Source organism: Trifolium pratense, linkage group LG3 (genome assembly GCF_020283565.1).
Source record: "Trifolium pratense cultivar HEN17-A07 linkage group LG3, ARS_RC_1.1, whole genome shotgun sequence".
Classification (NCBI taxonomy): Eukaryota; Viridiplantae; Streptophyta; class Magnoliopsida; order Fabales; family Fabaceae; genus Trifolium; species Trifolium pratense.
Window position 1 is genome coordinate 33,576,990 of NC_060061.1, and position 18,144 is coordinate 33,595,133.

The 18,144-nt window shown below is 32.0% G+C and overlaps 2 protein-coding genes and 1 non-coding gene across 3 annotated transcripts; 2 read left to right on the top strand and 1 right to left on the bottom strand.

Annotated features, from left to right (window-relative positions):
- The first annotated feature begins 2,531 nt into the window (after positions 1-2,531).
- On the top strand, positions 2,532-3,849 carry LOC123916905 (protein MIZU-KUSSEI 1-like). Its single transcript, XM_045968483.1, has one exon. The coding sequence runs from the start codon at positions 2,715-2,717 to the stop codon at positions 3,480-3,482; it is 768 nt and encodes a 255-aa protein (XP_045824439.1). The 5' UTR covers positions 2,532-2,714; the 3' UTR covers positions 3,483-3,849.
- An 8,062-nt stretch (positions 3,850-11,911) lies between these two features.
- On the top strand, positions 11,912-17,531 carry LOC123915810 (4-alpha-glucanotransferase, chloroplastic/amyloplastic-like). The gene is made up of 16 exons (XM_045967057.1): positions 11,912-12,491; positions 12,780-12,842; positions 12,930-13,018; positions 13,119-13,179; positions 13,689-13,767; positions 14,681-14,817; positions 14,929-15,087; positions 15,194-15,270; positions 15,621-15,760; positions 15,840-15,871; positions 15,949-16,023; positions 16,156-16,228; positions 16,377-16,465; positions 16,661-16,705; positions 16,793-16,945; positions 17,044-17,531. The coding sequence occupies exons 1-16, from the start codon at positions 12,159-12,161 to the stop codon at positions 17,146-17,148; spliced, it is 1,710 nt and encodes a 569-aa protein (XP_045823013.1). The 5' UTR covers positions 11,912-12,158; the 3' UTR covers positions 17,149-17,531.
- Positions 17,532-18,042: 511 nt separating this feature from the next.
- Positions 18,043-18,123, bottom strand: TRNAL-AAG. Its single transcript has one exon. It is a non-coding gene; the product is annotated as a tRNA-Leu (tRNA).
- Positions 18,124-18,144: the final 21 nt, after the last annotated feature.

Here is an 18,144-nt window from a genome sequence, read left to right on the forward strand (position 1 = left end):
CATATTAATACGTTTAATGAGTTAGTATCTAGACTTATAAAAGCAGGGAATGATATCAAAGATGAAAGGGTTTTGTAAGGGCACATGTTAAGATATACCAAAATAGAAATTCAACATTTAATGATACAAAGAAATTTAATGCTTCAAAAGTCAAAATGCACAAATTAGCATTTAATAATTTTTATTTTTACTTCCTTAATATGTGCCTTAAGGGCACAAGTTAACATTCTCCAAGATGAAAAACAAGCATTACTTTTATTGGCTTCGCTGCCAAAATCTTAATAACCATATGTTCAGTCAATGTTAGCAAGAAAGAGTACCTCAAAGCTAGATGATGTGGTGCAATCACGGAAAGAAAGTTAATAAAAAATGGGTGTTGATAAATCTTTCAAAGACAATCAAATAATGGTAGGTGGACAGAGAAATCATTATGGTGATTAATATAGTAAAAAGTTCAACAAGAGATATCACTATTGTCAGATGTCATTACTGTGAAGTGTTTGGTTACATACAAGTTAAACGTCCAAAAGTCATTGTTAACTGTGGTTTATTAACACTAAGAAGTAATATTTTTACACTCCAACATAATGAATCCAACGGGCAATCTAGTACTTGGATTAGATCTTCGCGGGTTCTTCAGTTAATAGGTTTATGATTGTTTCAAATTGGTGGTTAATCGGTGTGTTTGAGTAATGATAATTTACGTGCGTATGAACTTGAACTTAAAATGAAATAAAAACGACAAATTGTTGAAAGGTAAATTGGGTTTCAAACATCAATCGAGAGTTTACAACATGTGTTAAGAAGTGTATCCCTAATCGTTTTGTGTGTTAACGTGCATATGTTTTTCTGGCTTAGGCAATATATTTCTCTTTTGAAAATAAATTTCATAAGAGTAACTGCCTTAGGTCTTTACATGTATGTCAGGTGTCATGGTAACTGCACTTCAATAACCGTAAAAAATTGTTTGCTCTTAAAACATCAAATCAAATAAATTATAAACCATATATTCTCCTCATAGTAAACCTAGTTTTTCTTTTGTACAATAGACCTATAATTTAGATGAATATATAGAAAATAAAACTACAAATAGTTTGAGAGGTACATCATGTTGAGGGGAATTCATTGTAACCAATATTGGTTACTTGTAACACAAGTAATAGAGTTAGTTAGGTGATTTTATGTGATGAGTTGTGTGTGTTTGTTAGTTTTTCTGTTATGTTAGTTATTTGATCTTAATGAGGTAGTTAGGGGTAGTTACTAGTTTGTTAGTAACTTAACCCACAAGCAACATATTATAAATAGTGGTGTAAAGTGAGTAAAGTGTGATCAATAACAATAATTTATTTTTCTCTTAATTCTCTCTCAATTATGTGTGTATGTTCTTACTTTAATTAAGTTCCAACACATCAAAAGAGAAAAATCACAAGAAACCAAAGTCGCCTAAAGCACTGGTGGAAAATAACATAGAAGCTCCTCAACACTCAAGACAAGAGCATCAACCACCAAAAATCCCCCGGACCATGCCCATCTCTAGGAGACTAGGACCAAGAAGACACTCAAAAGGGAGGAAACCACCAAGAAGAACAAACCAACCATTATTTATATATTCCTTTGTCATTATATAAAGGCTTAACATTTTTTGTTTTAGATTGGTCCCTTAAAGAAAAAAAAAGGTCCAAATAGGTCCCTTAAAAAAAGGTCTGAATAGGTCCCTTGAAGATATCTTTGTTAATCAGTTTGATCCCTAAAAAAAAGTCGGAATACAACCAAACTGATTAACAGATATGTCTTTAAGGACCTATTCGGACCTTTTTTTTTTAAAGGACCTATTCAGTTTTTTTTTAAGGGACCAAATGTGAAACAAAAAATATTTTTAAGGGACCGTTTTACTAATTAAGCCTTATATAAACCAATCATTATTTCTCCATTAAATAATTTACGAAGGAAACATGAACCACTCAACTAAAACTCCAGTGAATAATTAAAATCTCTTGCTTATAATAACATGTTAATTTATCAAGTGTCATTCCAATAACACCAAGCTCCACTATTTTATTTTTTAATTCTTTTTATTTTTGTCCATTCAAAACAAAGTTCCACGAATGCAAAATAGAGTAGCTATGATATTATGATATGATTCAAAGATTGGATATTCTGGCATCCATAGTTTGATCCAAATTATCATTCATTAAACATATTATTATCCCAAAAAATTAACTTCGAATCAAACTCTAAACTATTTAACATATTTAATATCACAACCTTTATATATATCTCAAGAATCAATATCATCAAACAGTTATAGGTAACAACTCTAGCTAACAATTAAACAAATATAAGTTTTTTTTTACCACCAGTATACGGTCCAATCACAATTACAATAAGATCGAACCGTGATCTTCCATATTAAGTGTAGTGCCCATCACCACTGGACGACCAACTAACGATCGGTAATATAAGCTTTTTTTTTCTTTCTATTTAAAGTGTTTCACATCTCATCACATGCTCAATTAATAGATGGTGTAAAATTAAGACAAAAAAAAAGGTTCATAAATAAAATTAAGGTCCGAAGAACCATCTTAAGCCGCAAAACTCAAAACAAAACTTGAACGTACAATTCTCAAAACTTGTAGTAACCAATTACCATTTCTCTCTCTCTCTTTCTCCCTGATGGCACTGATCTTCTCTTCCCTCTTCACATTCACCAATCAATGGGGGAGCCAAGATCATCATACACATCAACATCTCCAAATTCTCCAAGATCATCATCATCATCATCAACAACAACATTACCATCTCCACCACCACTTCCTCAGAAAATATCCCTCATCGAACCTTCCAAAAAACAAAAACACAAACAAAAACCTTTTCGTGTTTTCCGTTCCGTTTTTCGATCTTTACCCATCATATCTCCTGCATGTAAATTTCCATCAATTCAAACCGGAACCGCCGAAAGCCACCATAAAAACATCGGTGGAAGCACCGGTATAAAAGTATCCGGTACATTGTTCGGTTACCGGAAAGGACGTGTTAGTCTCTCCATTCAAGAGAATCCAAAGTGTCTACCTTCATTGGTAATTGAACTTTCCATGCAAACAAGTGTTCTACAAAAAGAAATGGCTGCAGGGATGGTGAGGATTGCGCTCGAATGCGAAAAACGACAAGATAAAGATAAGACATTGTTGATTGAAGAGCCTTTGTGGACAATGTTTTGTAATGGGAAGAAAACAGGTTATGGTGTGAGGAGAGAAGCAACAGAAGAGGATTTAAATGTTATGGAACTTCTTAAAGCAACTACAATGGGTGCTGGAATTGTTCCAATGAAAACTGAAGTTGAAAATGTTGATGGAGAATTGGCTTATATGAGAGCTTCTTTTGAACATGTAATAGGGTCTAAGGATTCTGAGACTCTTTATATGTTGAGTCCTGAGGGAAGTGATACTGGTCCTGAGCTTACTATATTTTTTGTGAGGATTTAAGAATTATTAATTGTTTTGTTTAATGTACAATTTGATGATGAAGTTTAGTACATATATACTTCAGAGGAAATCCAATTCCTTTTGAGGATGGGTGGTGCATGGTGAGTTAATTAGGCTCTGTTTGCTAAGGATAAATTCTGAGCTTATAGCTTGATTATAGCTTATAAGGTCATATGAATAAAAAAAATCCTGTTTGATAAATAATTTTCAAAAAGAGCTAATTATAGCTTGTTTTATTATCTTATAGCTTATTTTTCAAACGCTATTTTAAGTAGTATATGAACTTATAACTTATTATTTTTTTCCAATTTTACTCTTGACATCTTACTTGTAAAAAAATAATAATTATTAATTAAACATATCTTTTTTACGCTATTTCATACCGTAAAACTAGTTCGACCGCTAATTTTATCAAACACTACAAATTCAATTAGCTAACGTATTCGTTATAACTTATAAGTTCATCCGCTATAAACTAACTTATCAGTTATCCGCTATTTTTTACATGATCAAAATTGGATGATATAAAACTAGGGAAGTAAAGTTTGATGTTATATTTGTAACATCATGACTCCTTTTTTATCTCGTTTTGCTAATCATTATTGTGTAAATATAATATTTATGTTTCTTCTCGTTACATTTTTAATTGGATTTTTGGTGAAAAAAATGTTTGTACGACTATGATATTATAGTTTTTGCTTAGGTTTGTGAAAGTTAACACGATATACAAATTTGACTTGAAAGTCACTTTAGTACGTTGACCGGGAGAAGTGCTCGAATAATCTTTAATTAAAATGAAGTGATAAAACCAATTCAAAATTAAAAAACAATGTCAAATTATTAGCAAGACTTCCGACACGTATGGCTTTGGTGAGAAAAAATATTATTGTCAATTCTCATGAATTTAGTTGCGCGTTTTGTTTCCGAGAAGAAGAAGACATCGACCATTTATTTTTTAATTGCTCTTTTTCATTACAAGTATGGAAAAAAAATTTTAGGTGGTTGAATGTGGAATTCATACCCTTTGAAGAAGGATGGAAGCATTTTAACACTTTTGGCAGTTTGGTGAAGAATAAGAAAGTAAGGCATATAATTTGGTTAGCAACCACTTGGAGTATATGACGTGCACGCAATAACATCATGTTTAGAGGAGAAGTGGTTAATTTGTCTTCCTTAGTGGATCAAATTATGTTTATTTCCTGATTTTGGTTTATAGGACGAATAGTGAATATTTCTTCTGTTGTATTTTCTGATTGGTGTAATGACCCGTTAGTGTGCATTTATAGCATCCAACAGTTTATTTTTTCTTGAATTGTAAGGTTTGAGTACACCTAGTACTTCTTATAATTCAATTTTTTCTTATCAAAACAAAAACAATGTCAAAGTTAGCATAAATTTTTTAGGGAGCCAAATATATATATATATATATTTTGATGCAATTTTCAAATAAATTATTTTTTCCATAAGAAAGAGAAACAAACAAGTCCATATCTATAATTTGTTTGTTGATGAAATGGATGCTCGTGGTTCGGTTTGAATCGGTTTTGTGGCAAAAATTCATCCGATCTAAAGTTAAAATTACTCGCGGTTCGGTTCAGTTTTGGATGGCTAATTTAAAAAATCCGATCCAATTTTGTGCGGTTTAATTTGGATCGGTTTTTGAATATCCAAATTACAAATTAAATTTTATTTAATTAAATATTAATATTATAAATACATGGTAAACTAATATATTTGATATAAAATATAACACATAATATGTTAAAAATTAATATTTTGCTATGACAATTATCAAATATATTCGAAACCTATGAAATAGTAAAAAAAAGATAGATGAAATTGAACTAATAAGTATTATTGAGAAAATTAAAACCAACAATTAATATGTTAATGCAATATATCATACATAAAAAGTTAAATAATTATTAAAAATTATATATGCAGTTTGGTTCGATTTGAATCGGTTTTAAAAAATCAATCCAAAATCCGATCCAATCCAGCGGTTTTCACAAAAGGACATCCAAACACATCTAAAAATATACGTTTTTTTTGCGGTTTTTGGTTTTTTTGGATCGGTTTGCGATTATTTTTTGGATTGGTTTGGATTTGAGCACCCCCAGATGAAATGATTATAAACCGATTAATAAATTTCAATTAAATAAATATTTATTGAAAGAGATGAACACTCAACTACCAACTCGGAAGAGATACATGTTAAATGAACAACAATAATCACTTCGGTATCATTCTCAATGTTGATGGAAGTTGCCTCGGATCACCTGTTAGAGTCGGCTTTGGAGGAATGACTCAGGTTATTATTTGTCAGGTTTCATTCAGGGATCCTTGGACATATTACACGCAGAGTTACTTGTCATCTACCAAGGTCTCACTTTGGCGAAAAATATGGCTATTGATGAGTTGGTTTGCTACTCCGATTTTCTCCACTGCATTAACCTCATAAAAGGTCCCAATATAAATTATCATGTTTATGCCGTGTTGATTCAAGACATCAAGGAGTTGATTTCTCAAAGTAACACTACTATTTGCCATACTTTCAGAGAGGAAAACAATTGTGCGGATTGCTTAGCCAAGCTTAGAGCCTCTTCAGATTCTAATCTTACGATTCACGCATCTCCCCCAGCAGGTCTCTTAGATATTCTCCGGAACGACGCGGCTGGAACTTTCTTCCTTAAAGAATAGTTTTCTTTTTTCTTTTTTTTGTCTTTTGTTTTTTATTAGTCTTGTAACAAAAAAAAAATTCAATTATGTCGATAAAATTAATCACTTGTTATAAACTAATGTAAATAGAAGCAATAGTATATATGGAGAGGAGAGAAAAGAGAGAAAGAATAGTGTATGATATTCATCACTAGGATTAGGGTTACAATATAGTGATACATAGTATCTATATATAGGTAAACATAATGGGCCAATTACATGGGCCAGAACATCCACTAATAATATTCATAACACTCCCCCTTGGATGTCCATCGAGGATATGCCTCATTAAAACCTTTACTAGAAAAAACCCGGTGGGAAAAAAAATTCTAGTGAAGGAAAAAGAGTACAACATCCTTTGTGTTTGAACTGCCTCATTAAAAACCTTACCAGGAAAACCCAATGGGACAAAACCATGGTTAAGGGAAAAAGAGTGCAGAACACAATTATATCTCCCCCTCATGAAGACAATTATATCTGAGACGAATAAGAGCAATTAATCTTCAATATAGTTGATCAGAAGCTTTACTTGATGATGACTTTGTAGAAAGATTTGATTCTTCTTCTTTAATATAATCTTCTCTGAATTAATTGTTGATGCAGTATTATCTTCTTCAAATTTATTGTATGTGTAGAATCACAAACTTCAACAAAACCACACTCTAGACTTTCTGAATGTAGTGTTAAAACTTCCACATAATCGGATGATATTGTTGTATCTCTAAAATACAAATTATATACTTGACTTTGTTCAAATATTTTTGAGTTTATTGATACCATCACATACATAATTAGCAAAATGCAATAGTGTTCTCGATTGAACTAAAATATGGTCCTTCAAGACCAATTCAAGTAAGTGATCATTTTCTTGAGACATGAAATGATATTTGTTCACTTCAAGTGACAATAAATTATATTTGTTAATATCAAATATATTTCATTTCAAACTTTTCTTTAATCAATAGATTTCAAGAACTCTTCAGGAGTTTATGTCATCATATAACAAATTCATTTCCAAAGTGACTTATTCATTTCATTAAGTCATCTCTTCAATAGTTTGAAATGTATGTCTCGTGGAAATTAAATTCTTCATGGAGTTTTATATAATTCACACTAACAAGTGAGCCATACAAATATATCGTGACACATTTTTCAAATAAATTGAATTTTCCATGTGTTAATAAACTTAATCAAGTAAGAGAAAGATTTTGATTTCACTTCAGGTGAATATTTCTTTTCACATTCAATGGCAAACTTTTACCAATATGCTTGAATAAAAAAATCAAGCTTTTAATGTTTGTATGTCAACATTTTCTATTCACACGAAAATTAATTCGTATCTATCATGTTTTACATCTTCAGGTGTATGGACTGCTGGTCCAAAAATCTTCACTTTGCAAAGTGACTTTAATTACGTAGCAATTGCGTTTTCATTTAGACAATCATTGTCTATAATTCTCAATAGAATTTAGTTCATGATCCTCATTAACTCTTTTCACAAATAGCGCTATATTATATATAAAAATATCATCAACGTTGACTTCCTTTCGGTTCCATCATATTCCATTCATGACATAATTTTCATTCATGACATAATTCGTCAAGATCTCTTTATTATCATAAATTTCAGGTACCTGAGAAGTTCTTCTGGAACTTAAAACTCAATTATGTCAAATACTCTTTTGAGAGTTTCATATCCTCGCTCGGGTCATCTTTCTTTTTAGCTCCTTTTCTTATTTGAGGATTTTCATTGGAACCGACTGATCTACCACGCTTCAGGGTGGTTAAAATTCATTTGCAATATAAGACTGTCCATCAGGGACATCCATTTTGATCGGAGCATTAGCAGCTGATAGTTGATTTCATAAACTTTGCAAATGATTTATCTTTTGAACTTCTTGTTCAAACTATTTTATATGAGGATCAATGTGAGATAATAACATTAATTTATTTCAAGTGATTCATTTGAACTTCTGGTTCATATTTTTCAGCTGCTTATTCTCCCCCCTAATATTGGGAAAATTAATTCATCACTTGAAAATCAGCCTACAGGGCTGTGAATAATTCTCCAATTTTTGGCTCAAGATGATTTATAATAGATGGAGATTCATATCAAATACATTTTCCCAATATTCTTTAAGAACCGTTTAAATGCATTCTATTGGAGCAATTGCACATACACAACACATCCAAAAATGCTTAATGGGAATCATGTTTATAAACAAAGTTCAAATTGTAAATTAGGGGAGAACTTATAATAACTAGTTGGCTTGATGCGAATTAGTATCTCAATATACATGTTTGAATGTTCCCAAAATGTAAATTAGAAGTTATGATCTCATAAGTATCAGTCATGTAATTAACTTTAGACGTCTAAAGAATGGATCTTAAGTCCATTTTTTTGTATGATCATATTCTATTTGATATCGATTTCAATTGACATACGATACTTATCAAATATTTTCTAAGAATTTAGAAAATGAGATCTTAGCAAAACTATTTGAGAAAATAATCTCACAAACTTCTGGTTGTGAGTAAATATGCATGTGACCAATTTAGTTGATGCATCAATTCAAGTCACAAAATGTCTAAATGGTCCAGATTCTCAAATTATCAATTTCTTTTGGGAATTAGTAACCAATAAAAATTATTAGAATGAAGGAACTTCGGGCCCTTCAATATATATTTATAGTTTTTTTTTCGCATCATAATAAATCTGGGATGACCCAACCGGTATTGCCAACAATAAATTTAATATAATTTGTAAACTTCTGGTTTACAATAATTTGTACTTCAATTGCACTATTATATATAAAAGTGCAGTATAAACTTCTGGTTTATAACTTTTTCATTACACTTAATTTATCCAAAATATGTGTAGTAAATTAGTAATATATAGAGATATTAACATCTCTTCATTTCTTGTTTCCATATTGATATTCATATATGAATGAAAGAAGATTATACTTATGCAATCAATTGGGACTATTGTCATTTATGTACGTTTAAAAACGTTTCATCATATTAGCGAGTGAGTGCCTTTACCAATCATTGGTACATTTATATAAATGAGCTCCAAGCAAACTTCAGGTTGCCACTCGAATTCTTCCTTACAAATGGAGTCAATAAATTTTGATGACTTTACAAGTCATCTCAAATAGCCACAAATCAACGGCAAACCAATATATAATAATAATAATAATAAAAAACTCTAATAATAAATCAATGCAAAGATAATTTAATACTCAATTATCTTAATAGTTCCTCAAAATAATAATTTCAATAACAATTTGCAAGTGAATATTCAAATAACAACATGACAATATAAAATTTACAAAATATTTACAAATATTCACATAAATAACATTTGGTGTAATAATTATCGTAAAAAAAAAACATTTGGTGTAATAATTAACAAAATTGAGCCTAAAATAAATTTCCAAATAGAACACTTTAACAAAATAATTAACATTAGTGTTACAACTTTTAAAGTAAAAGAGAGTGTCTCATATAATATTTTAGGCTCAAATTGTCAGATTATATAGTTTAAAATTATATATGATTCTCAATTCTCACATTCAATCAACACCAAATATTTAAAAATTTCACAAAATAAATTCAAATCCCATAAACCAAGGATATGATATTAATATCTAACAAATATTCTTGAATTCTTGAATTGAATATAAAAAAAATATTCCGGGTATAAATTATAATTAAATTTATTTCCAAAAGAAAAAAGATATGATTAAGGTATGAATTATAATTTTATTTCCAAAAGAAAAAAAATATCAATTAAATTGATTTATTATGGAAGAAAAATATTTTCTTAATAAGACACAATTCATACCTTAAGCATTGTAGTAGCTGAATTAATTCATAATAACACAGAGTACAAAGTTATCGTATAAAATAAAATGAATAAAGTATTAAGTCATGCACACCTTTTATTTTAGTAACATTCAAACTTAGTATATGAAAATAACAGGAAACATCACAATTGTCAAAAATAATTTAAATAAATAATCCTTAATTCATGATTTAAAAGGTCAAGTTGATTTCATCTTGCAAAAATCCCAAAAGTAATAGGTAGTATCACCTGACAAATTGTGGGACTAATAGAAATCACAAAAGAAATTAAACGATATGATATTTCAATTGATATTTGAAAATTTGTCAAATCAACTAGTTTTATTTTCAAAACAAATCATTTAATTTCAAATGAATCAATCATAATACTTCCTTAACTGATAATGTAATAAATTGAAAACAATAAAAGAAAGAAATAAAAGGCATTCAATTGTTTTCAATGAGATTGATTGACCAAATTAACATATGAATGACATTTTTTTTTTTGACGGTACATATGAATGACATATGAATGTATTAGTAGTGTACTAAATTATTGAATTCTTCTGGAATTCACACGGAATAATCTTGAGTTCTTCATGAACTACCCTTTTGAATTCTTATGAATTCATAGAGAATAATATGAGTTCTTCAGGAACTATGCTTTTGAATTCTTCAGGAATTGACATAGAATAATGTTGAGTTACTATGCTTTTGAATTCTTCGGGAATTCATAAATTAAATCTGTAAGGCCGTAAAAACGGTGCGATTCATGCTACATGCTTTTGTGAAATTTACTTAGCAATTGAATTTTACAATTTTATCCATTGAGTTCTTCAGGAACTATATAATAAATCACTATCAATTTACAATCCTTCAAGGATGTATGAATATTGAATTCATCTAGAATTCATTGAAGAGAAAAAGAAGTTGTTTTATTAGTTCTTCAGGAACTATATAACACATAAAAATATTTTTGATGTGCAATCCATTAGGGATGCATGGTGATAAATGGTGATATTTCGTAAGTTCTTCAGGAACAAAATTAATTTTTTCTAAGTTCTTCGGGAACTAAGATTATGAATTCTTCGGGAATTCATGTATTAAATGTCTAAGTTCTTCAGGAACTAAGAATAGGTTCTTTAGGAACCAAGATTATGAATTCTTCGGGAATTCATGTATTAACTTTCTAGGTTCTTCAGGAACCAAGATTATGAATTCTTAAATATGTTTATGTTCTTTTGGATGATCGAAGTGTCGATGTTTCACCATACAGGTGTCGGTCACGAAGCATAATGATGCTTCACCAGACTATTGTCGGTCACGAAACTCAAACAATATCAAACATCCAAGATACATATTATAAATAAATAAATAATTGATCAACATTTTATGTAATATTAATGATCAAAGTGTTATGCTTCACCATACAAATGTCGGATATCACGAAGCGTAAACAACATTGAATCAATTAAATACATAAAGGAATGATGCTTATTTATTTATTTATTTAATTTTAGTTATTATTATTTGATCTTTATAAGTATACAAGGTTCAAACGATTCATAATCATATAATAATCAAAAATAAAAACTACTTGTGATTTCATAAAAATAGAATAAGAATTGCGTACCTCAGTTGGTAAGCTCGTGCTGATAACGTGTTATAAACTAATGTAAATAGAAGCAATAGTATATATGGAGAGGAGAGAAAAGAGAGAAAGAATAGTGTATGATATTCATCACTAGGATTAGGGTTACAATATAGTGATACATAGTATCTATATATAGGTAAACATAATGGGCCAATTACATGGGCCAGAACATCCACTAATAATATTCATAACATCACTACAGTTGAACGCGGAATTTTTTGAGTTTACCTAAACCAAAAGAATGATCATTGGTGTGTCATTCCCGCGATGAATCATCATCATCATCATCATAATAGAAAGTGAGAAAACAGGGGGTAGTTTATTGTCTTGGATCAAAAACACTTCACGTACTTATCATCAGCTAGCTAGCTCTCTCTCTCTCTCTCTCTCTAGTCACGTGTTTCCTTCCTCCAGCTAAAAACAGTCGCACAGAAAAATTGTAGACCGAGAAAGAAATGGCTATGACTCTGAGTCTCAGCATCACAACAGTATCTTCCCCACGGTGGACCTCATCATCCATTCTCAAATTCAAACCCAATTCATCACCACTTTCATTCCCTCGTGCTTCTTCTTTTTCTACCACTTCCTTAACTCAACTCACCGTCGGTGAAGATTTACCGCCAAATTACGGTGATTGGCTTCCCAAACCCCAACTTCACCTTCGTAGAAGAGCTGGCATTCTACTCCATCCGACGTCGTTTCAAGGCCCCTACGGAATCGGCGATCTCGGAAATGAGACCTTTCGTTTCATTGACTGGCTCCATCAAACCGGTTGCTCCCTTTGGCAGGTTGTTCACTCTTTCCCCTCTTTACATGGATTGATTTCCCATTTTTACCGTTTTAGTTAGCTTATTTGGAAGAGCTTATATGAAAACAACTTGCATATGAGCATATCCACTAGCTATTTTTAGCTTATTTTGACTAGCTCTACCAGATAGCATATGAAAATTGCTTAGTTATATGAAAACAATTTATATATAAATTGCTTATGCATAAGTGCTTATGCTATAAGCACTTAATTAAGGTGTTTATCTAAACATTTTAATCATTTCAATCCAAACATGTTATGTTTGCAGGTTCTTCCTCTTGTGCCACCTGGTAGAAAGGCTAATGAAGAGGGATCTCCTTACTCAGGCCAGGTTATCAATTTTTTTTTAATTTAATTTGTTTAATGTCGCCGAGTTTTGGATCGTCAAGACAATGTGATTTGAAATTTTGCTTTATAGGATGCGAATTGTGGCAACACACTTTTGATTTCTCTTGAAGAGCTTGTTGAGGATGGATTGTTGGAAAAACACGAGCTTCCCAAACCAATGTGAGAATTTGTATATATTTATTGGCATCTTAGTTTTGAGCTATTTTAATCCCAGTGTTAATGATTTGCATATCTTATAGTTTTTATTTAATGAATACAGTGATGCAGAGCGCGTGAATTTTTCGGTTGTTGCTGATCTTAAGGATCCTTTGATAACTAAGGTAAGACAGTTAGAGTCATAGTTACTGCTAGTGTTGTTGAAATTGGTTGAATCATGAACTGAATTGAATATTTTCCACCCCCGAGTAATTTGATGATAATTATCCATTATAGAAATCTTTCAATTTTGTAAAGGTTTGTCCGTTCTATTTCAACAATACCCTTGCATGCATGAAATGAACTGCATATGTTACCTTTAACAATTTTCTAGTCATTCATCAGCCACACTCGTTTTGCCAATGGAATTTTGCCAGGGAACATGCCTGTAGTTTTTACCTAAGTAATAGTCTACAAATACAATTTTATTTTCCCAGAAAAGTCTAGTTTTATAATGATGAACTGAAAAAGACTACAAGTGCTCTATGGTTAGCCAGTTACTGATCCGTGGAGGTTTTTTGCGATCTTTTTTGAGATTCTTCCCTTTTCATATTAGTGTTAATTTATTTTCTTTATGTCATTGAACTTTTCAGTGCCTTGTGTTCATCTGGTACTTTATGTTAATTTTCCTCAGGCTGCAGAGAGGCTCATTTCAAGCAAAGGGGAGCTCAAAACGCAGCTTGAGAATTTTCGTAGGGATCCTAGCATATCAAGTGAGACACTCATTTAGTTGTTATTTTGATTTTATATCTATGTTTCATTTTATCTTCAGTGTTTCGCTTTAGTGAGTATAACTTGCAAATAAAGTTGATTTATGTTACATTTAAATGCATTGTAAGCTTGAAAAGTGACAGAGACTTAGATGAGGAAGTGAGCATTGACTTTAGGCTCACTTCTTCATCTAAGTCTCTGTCAAAAAGCTTCTTTGCTGCTTGTGGGGGGATCCTTGATCATTTTTGTGGCATTTCTCTCTTAATGAATTTTCATTTATCAAAAAATTATTCAACGGAAAAATATCTAAGTTATAGAAACTTGCTCTGATGGGAAAATTCAATCAAACACAATGCAATTGTATTTAGAAACTCCCTGTTCAACGATCGAACCAAAGCAATCAATTCAAGCTAGAAACAAGCTAATAATTGAATACTTGCAAGAATTTACTTCAGATGCTTGCACGGTGGAGATGACTTAGGGGTTGTAGGATTATGTGATGGAGAAGTTAGAAGGAAAGAAACATTAGGATTTGTGGCTGTAATAATTGAAATACTGAAGAGACAAAAGACATGACCATTGGGGAATTGCCTGGCATTTCTTTTATAAGAGGATGCATCATTCTGAACATTGGGTAGGGATTCTCTCCATTCTTTAAAAGGAACGAAGACCTTCATTACTATAGTTTAGAGTGTATAAAAACCCACATTTCTAAAACTTGTGACACAATTAAGCTTCAATATTACACCAAAAACCATAGTAATGGAGCTTTCATTTCTTTTGAGAAACGGGAAGAATTTCTCTGCTCTTGATTAAATATTGCTGACATTCCTTGTATCTAAGCTCTTTCCAAGTAAACAACTCATTTGGGGATTTCCTTTTGAAAGGCAGTAATATCTTTTAATTTTATAATAGGCTGGCTTGAAGATGCAGCTTACTTTGCTGCTATTGACGACAGTTTGAACACACTCAGCTGGTATGATTGGCCTGAACCTTTAAAAAACCGCCATATTGTAGCTCTAGAAGATATTTATGAACAAAAGCGAGATTTTGTAAGATCATGAAGAATCCTTCTTGCTATATCATCATTAACGATTTCTCATTGTATACCTAACTATAGCCCCACAAGTTTTTTGATGCATCATCTATACTTTTGCATGCAGATAAATGTATTTATTGCCCAACAGTTCTTGTTTCAAAGGCAATGGCAGAAAGTTCGTAACTATGCGCAGAGTAAGGGAATCAGAATAATGGGAGACATGCCCATTTACGTTGGTTATCATAGTGCAGATGTTTGGGCAAATAAGAACCAATTTGCACTGGTTAGTTATCTCCAAAGAATATGTCTCTAAAGTCTAAACCAAACCTTTTTTTTGGAGCAAGTTGTAACTTGTGATCATAAATTATCTCCACTTATTTAATTGGCAGAACAGGAAAGGCTTTCCTCTTTTAGTGAGTGGCGTTCCTCCTGATGCATTCAGTGAAACTGGTCAGCTGTGGGGAAGGTTCAATACTAATCCCAGGATAAATGTTTAGCCATAAATCTTAGTTTTCCACGTTCTTTATTCAATAATTGTCCTCATTTCAGCATAATTTTTTTTTTTCTTTCTTAAATGTATCTTCTTATTATGTAATCATGGTGAGCATGAGTCTCCACTGACAAGTCATTTTAGTTCCTTTCATCTTTTCGTGCTTTAGTGTCTTGCTTGGTTTGATTCTTTAAACCCATTTTTGGCATTTTGCTTTATTTTTCTTGTAATAATTGCTCACTTATTATATTGAAGCGCATTGTAGAAGCCCTCCTCTCTCATTCCAATTAATGATTTCTTACATTTTCACGTTTAAATGAAAAAAGCCCCCTGTATGATTGGAAAGCCATGGAAAAAGAAGGATACTCATGGTGGATACGCCGCATACGACGTGCACAAGATATATATGACGAATTTAGGCTTGACCATTTTAGAGGATTGGCTGGATTTTGGGCTGTTCCCTCTGGTAAGTCTACACAGTTTATTTTAACATTTTTGCTCAATGTCATGCTTGTGTAACATGTGTGATTTGTATGAATATGCAGAAGCAAAAGTAGCTATGGGTGGAAAGTGGAAGGTCAGGTCCTGTCATTTTGTTCTATCTTTGATCTAATTGTCAAACTTTAAAATGCTTCATATTTAAATGTTTGATAGGTAGGACCTGGCACATCCTTCTTTGATGCCATTTCTAGAGCTGTTGGGAGCATTAATATCACAGCAGAAGACTTGGTATGTATTATAAAAAAAGTTCCGAATTTTAATATTCCTGCTTCATTAGTCTCACGAGGGCCTTGATTTTAATTTATACCTGGCTCTTGCCGAAGCACTGCCTAAATTTATGGGTTTTTGTATTAATGGCAGGGAGTTATCACTGAGGATGTAGTGCAACTAAGAAAATCCATTGGAGCCCCTGGAATGGCTGTCCTCCAGTTTGGTAATGATTACTAATTGCTAAGTTTCCTTTGCAAAAAAAAAAACAACTAATTGCTAATTTTGTTACCCATCTTTTAGTATCATACTCTAAAGTGATCTCAAGTCCGAGAGCCTGAACAATTGATAATAATCTTTTTTACTTTTGCTAGGGTTTGGAGGTGGTGCTGATAACCCTCATTTGCCGCATAATCACGAGTGCAATCAAGTTGTCTATACAGGGACTCATGACAATGACACGGTAAAAATTAATTCTTCTATGCATTTCCCAATGCATCATATCTATCTTCTTAGAAAGGATCGGGGTATGCACTGGAAATGCATGCTACCAACATGTATAGCTTATGATATCTCATTTGTTTTGTTTCCATTTATCATGTCTTAAATAATTTCTTCTGTGAACAACAATAAATCTAGAGATGTGTTTCTGCTGCAGATTCAGGGTTGGTGGGAAGCTTTAACCAAAGAAGAGAAATCCCATGTAGGTGCCATGCCCTGTGTGGTAGTGAAATGTTATTGTTTAATCAAGTTGGATGACTTCATCGTCTTCTTTATTTTCATGTTTCAGGTATTGAGTTATATTTCATTAACCAGAGAAGATGATATTCCGTGGGCACTAATCCAGACAGCTCTGGCCTCTGTTGCTCAAACAGCAATAATACCTATGCAAGATGTTCTTGGACTCGGGAGTTCTGCCAGGATGAATATTCCTGCAACTCAGGTAAAAGTTCATGCATAGTGTTCATAGTTTGTTCTATCAGAAATACTTTACTCAAGCGTAACTAAGAAAATTAAGTGCTGATCTTTTGACCAATGCAGTTTGGAAACTGGGGATGGAGGGTTCCAAGTTCTGTGAGCTTTGACAGGTTAGAGAGAGAGGCAACCAGACTTAAAGAGTTGCTTTCAATGTATGGTCGGCTTTGAAATATGAAATCCCTTTCTGAGTGTAAAGCAGAAAGGTTTCCCTTGCAACGGCAGCTCAAGTGGAAAATGCCAAGCCTGCAGTCTTTATTCACAAGTCCCTCGAGTGGGCACAATCTTGATAAAAGCTAGGTGCCTTGTGTTGTTCAAGAAATTTAATAAAGTTGGATGCTTTTGTGATTTCTAATGATATCGCAAATACTTAAGGCATTCTTGTATATGTAACCCCCGGTATTCTGATAGTTCACCTGAACCATTTTGGTGATATAAAGAAGCAATTCTGTCATGCTCAAAAATGAATTTGTAAGGATTTGTATCATGGTATGACTAGTTCAGAGAGAATGCATGGATCAATATCCCAAATAATAATTGTATGAATTCAATAATTTTGTTATGTGTTAAGAACCCAAAAAATCTGCACCTCAAGTGCAAGTTTAATGATATATACTGCGAAAATGTTCATTATAATATTATACTTCATTCGGTCCTATACATAAGGAAAAAAAAATCACTTTTAAACACATTTTAGAATTGATGTATCTAGACTATAATAGTTATGCACGCTCCTTAGGATCAGAGAGAGTAATAAGAAAAAATGACATGTTATCAACTTGTTCAAAAAATGACGTGTTATCAATCATCACTCCACCGTAAACGTGTCTTTCATATATAAGATCAGAGGGAGTAATAAGAAACAAATGACATGTTATCGATCATCACTCCACCGTAAACGTGTCTTTCATGAAACCAGCTTAACCTACACACTTCTGTCTCCTAAGATCCATAAAAAGGGGATCTAAAAATTTTCACAATATTAGAGCAGATATACCAGATCATGTACAACATAAAGAGTGTGCATTTTCTCTTGTGTATAAGAAAAATAAAATGAAATAATTATGTTGAGAGTGGGATTTGAACCCACGCCCTTTCGGACCAGAACCTTAATCTGGCGCCTTAGACCAACTCGGCCATCTCAACTTGATGCTACTCAATCTCGCA

Coding starts and splice junctions, on each gene's coding strand:
- LOC123916905 (XM_045968483.1), top strand. CDS start 2,715: ATGGGGGAGCCAAGATCATCATACACATCAACATCTCCAAATTCTCCA.
- LOC123915810 (XM_045967057.1), top strand. CDS start 12,159: ATGGCTATGACTCTGAGTCTCAGCATCACAACAGTATCTTCCCCACGG. Junction 15,761..15,839: donor ATTTTGGGCTGTTCCCTCTG/GTAAGTCTACAC, acceptor ATGAATATGCAG/AAGCAAAAGTAGCTATGGGT. Junction 16,229..16,376: donor AATGGCTGTCCTCCAGTTTG/GTAATGATTACT, acceptor TACTTTTGCTAG/GGTTTGGAGGTGGTGCTGAT.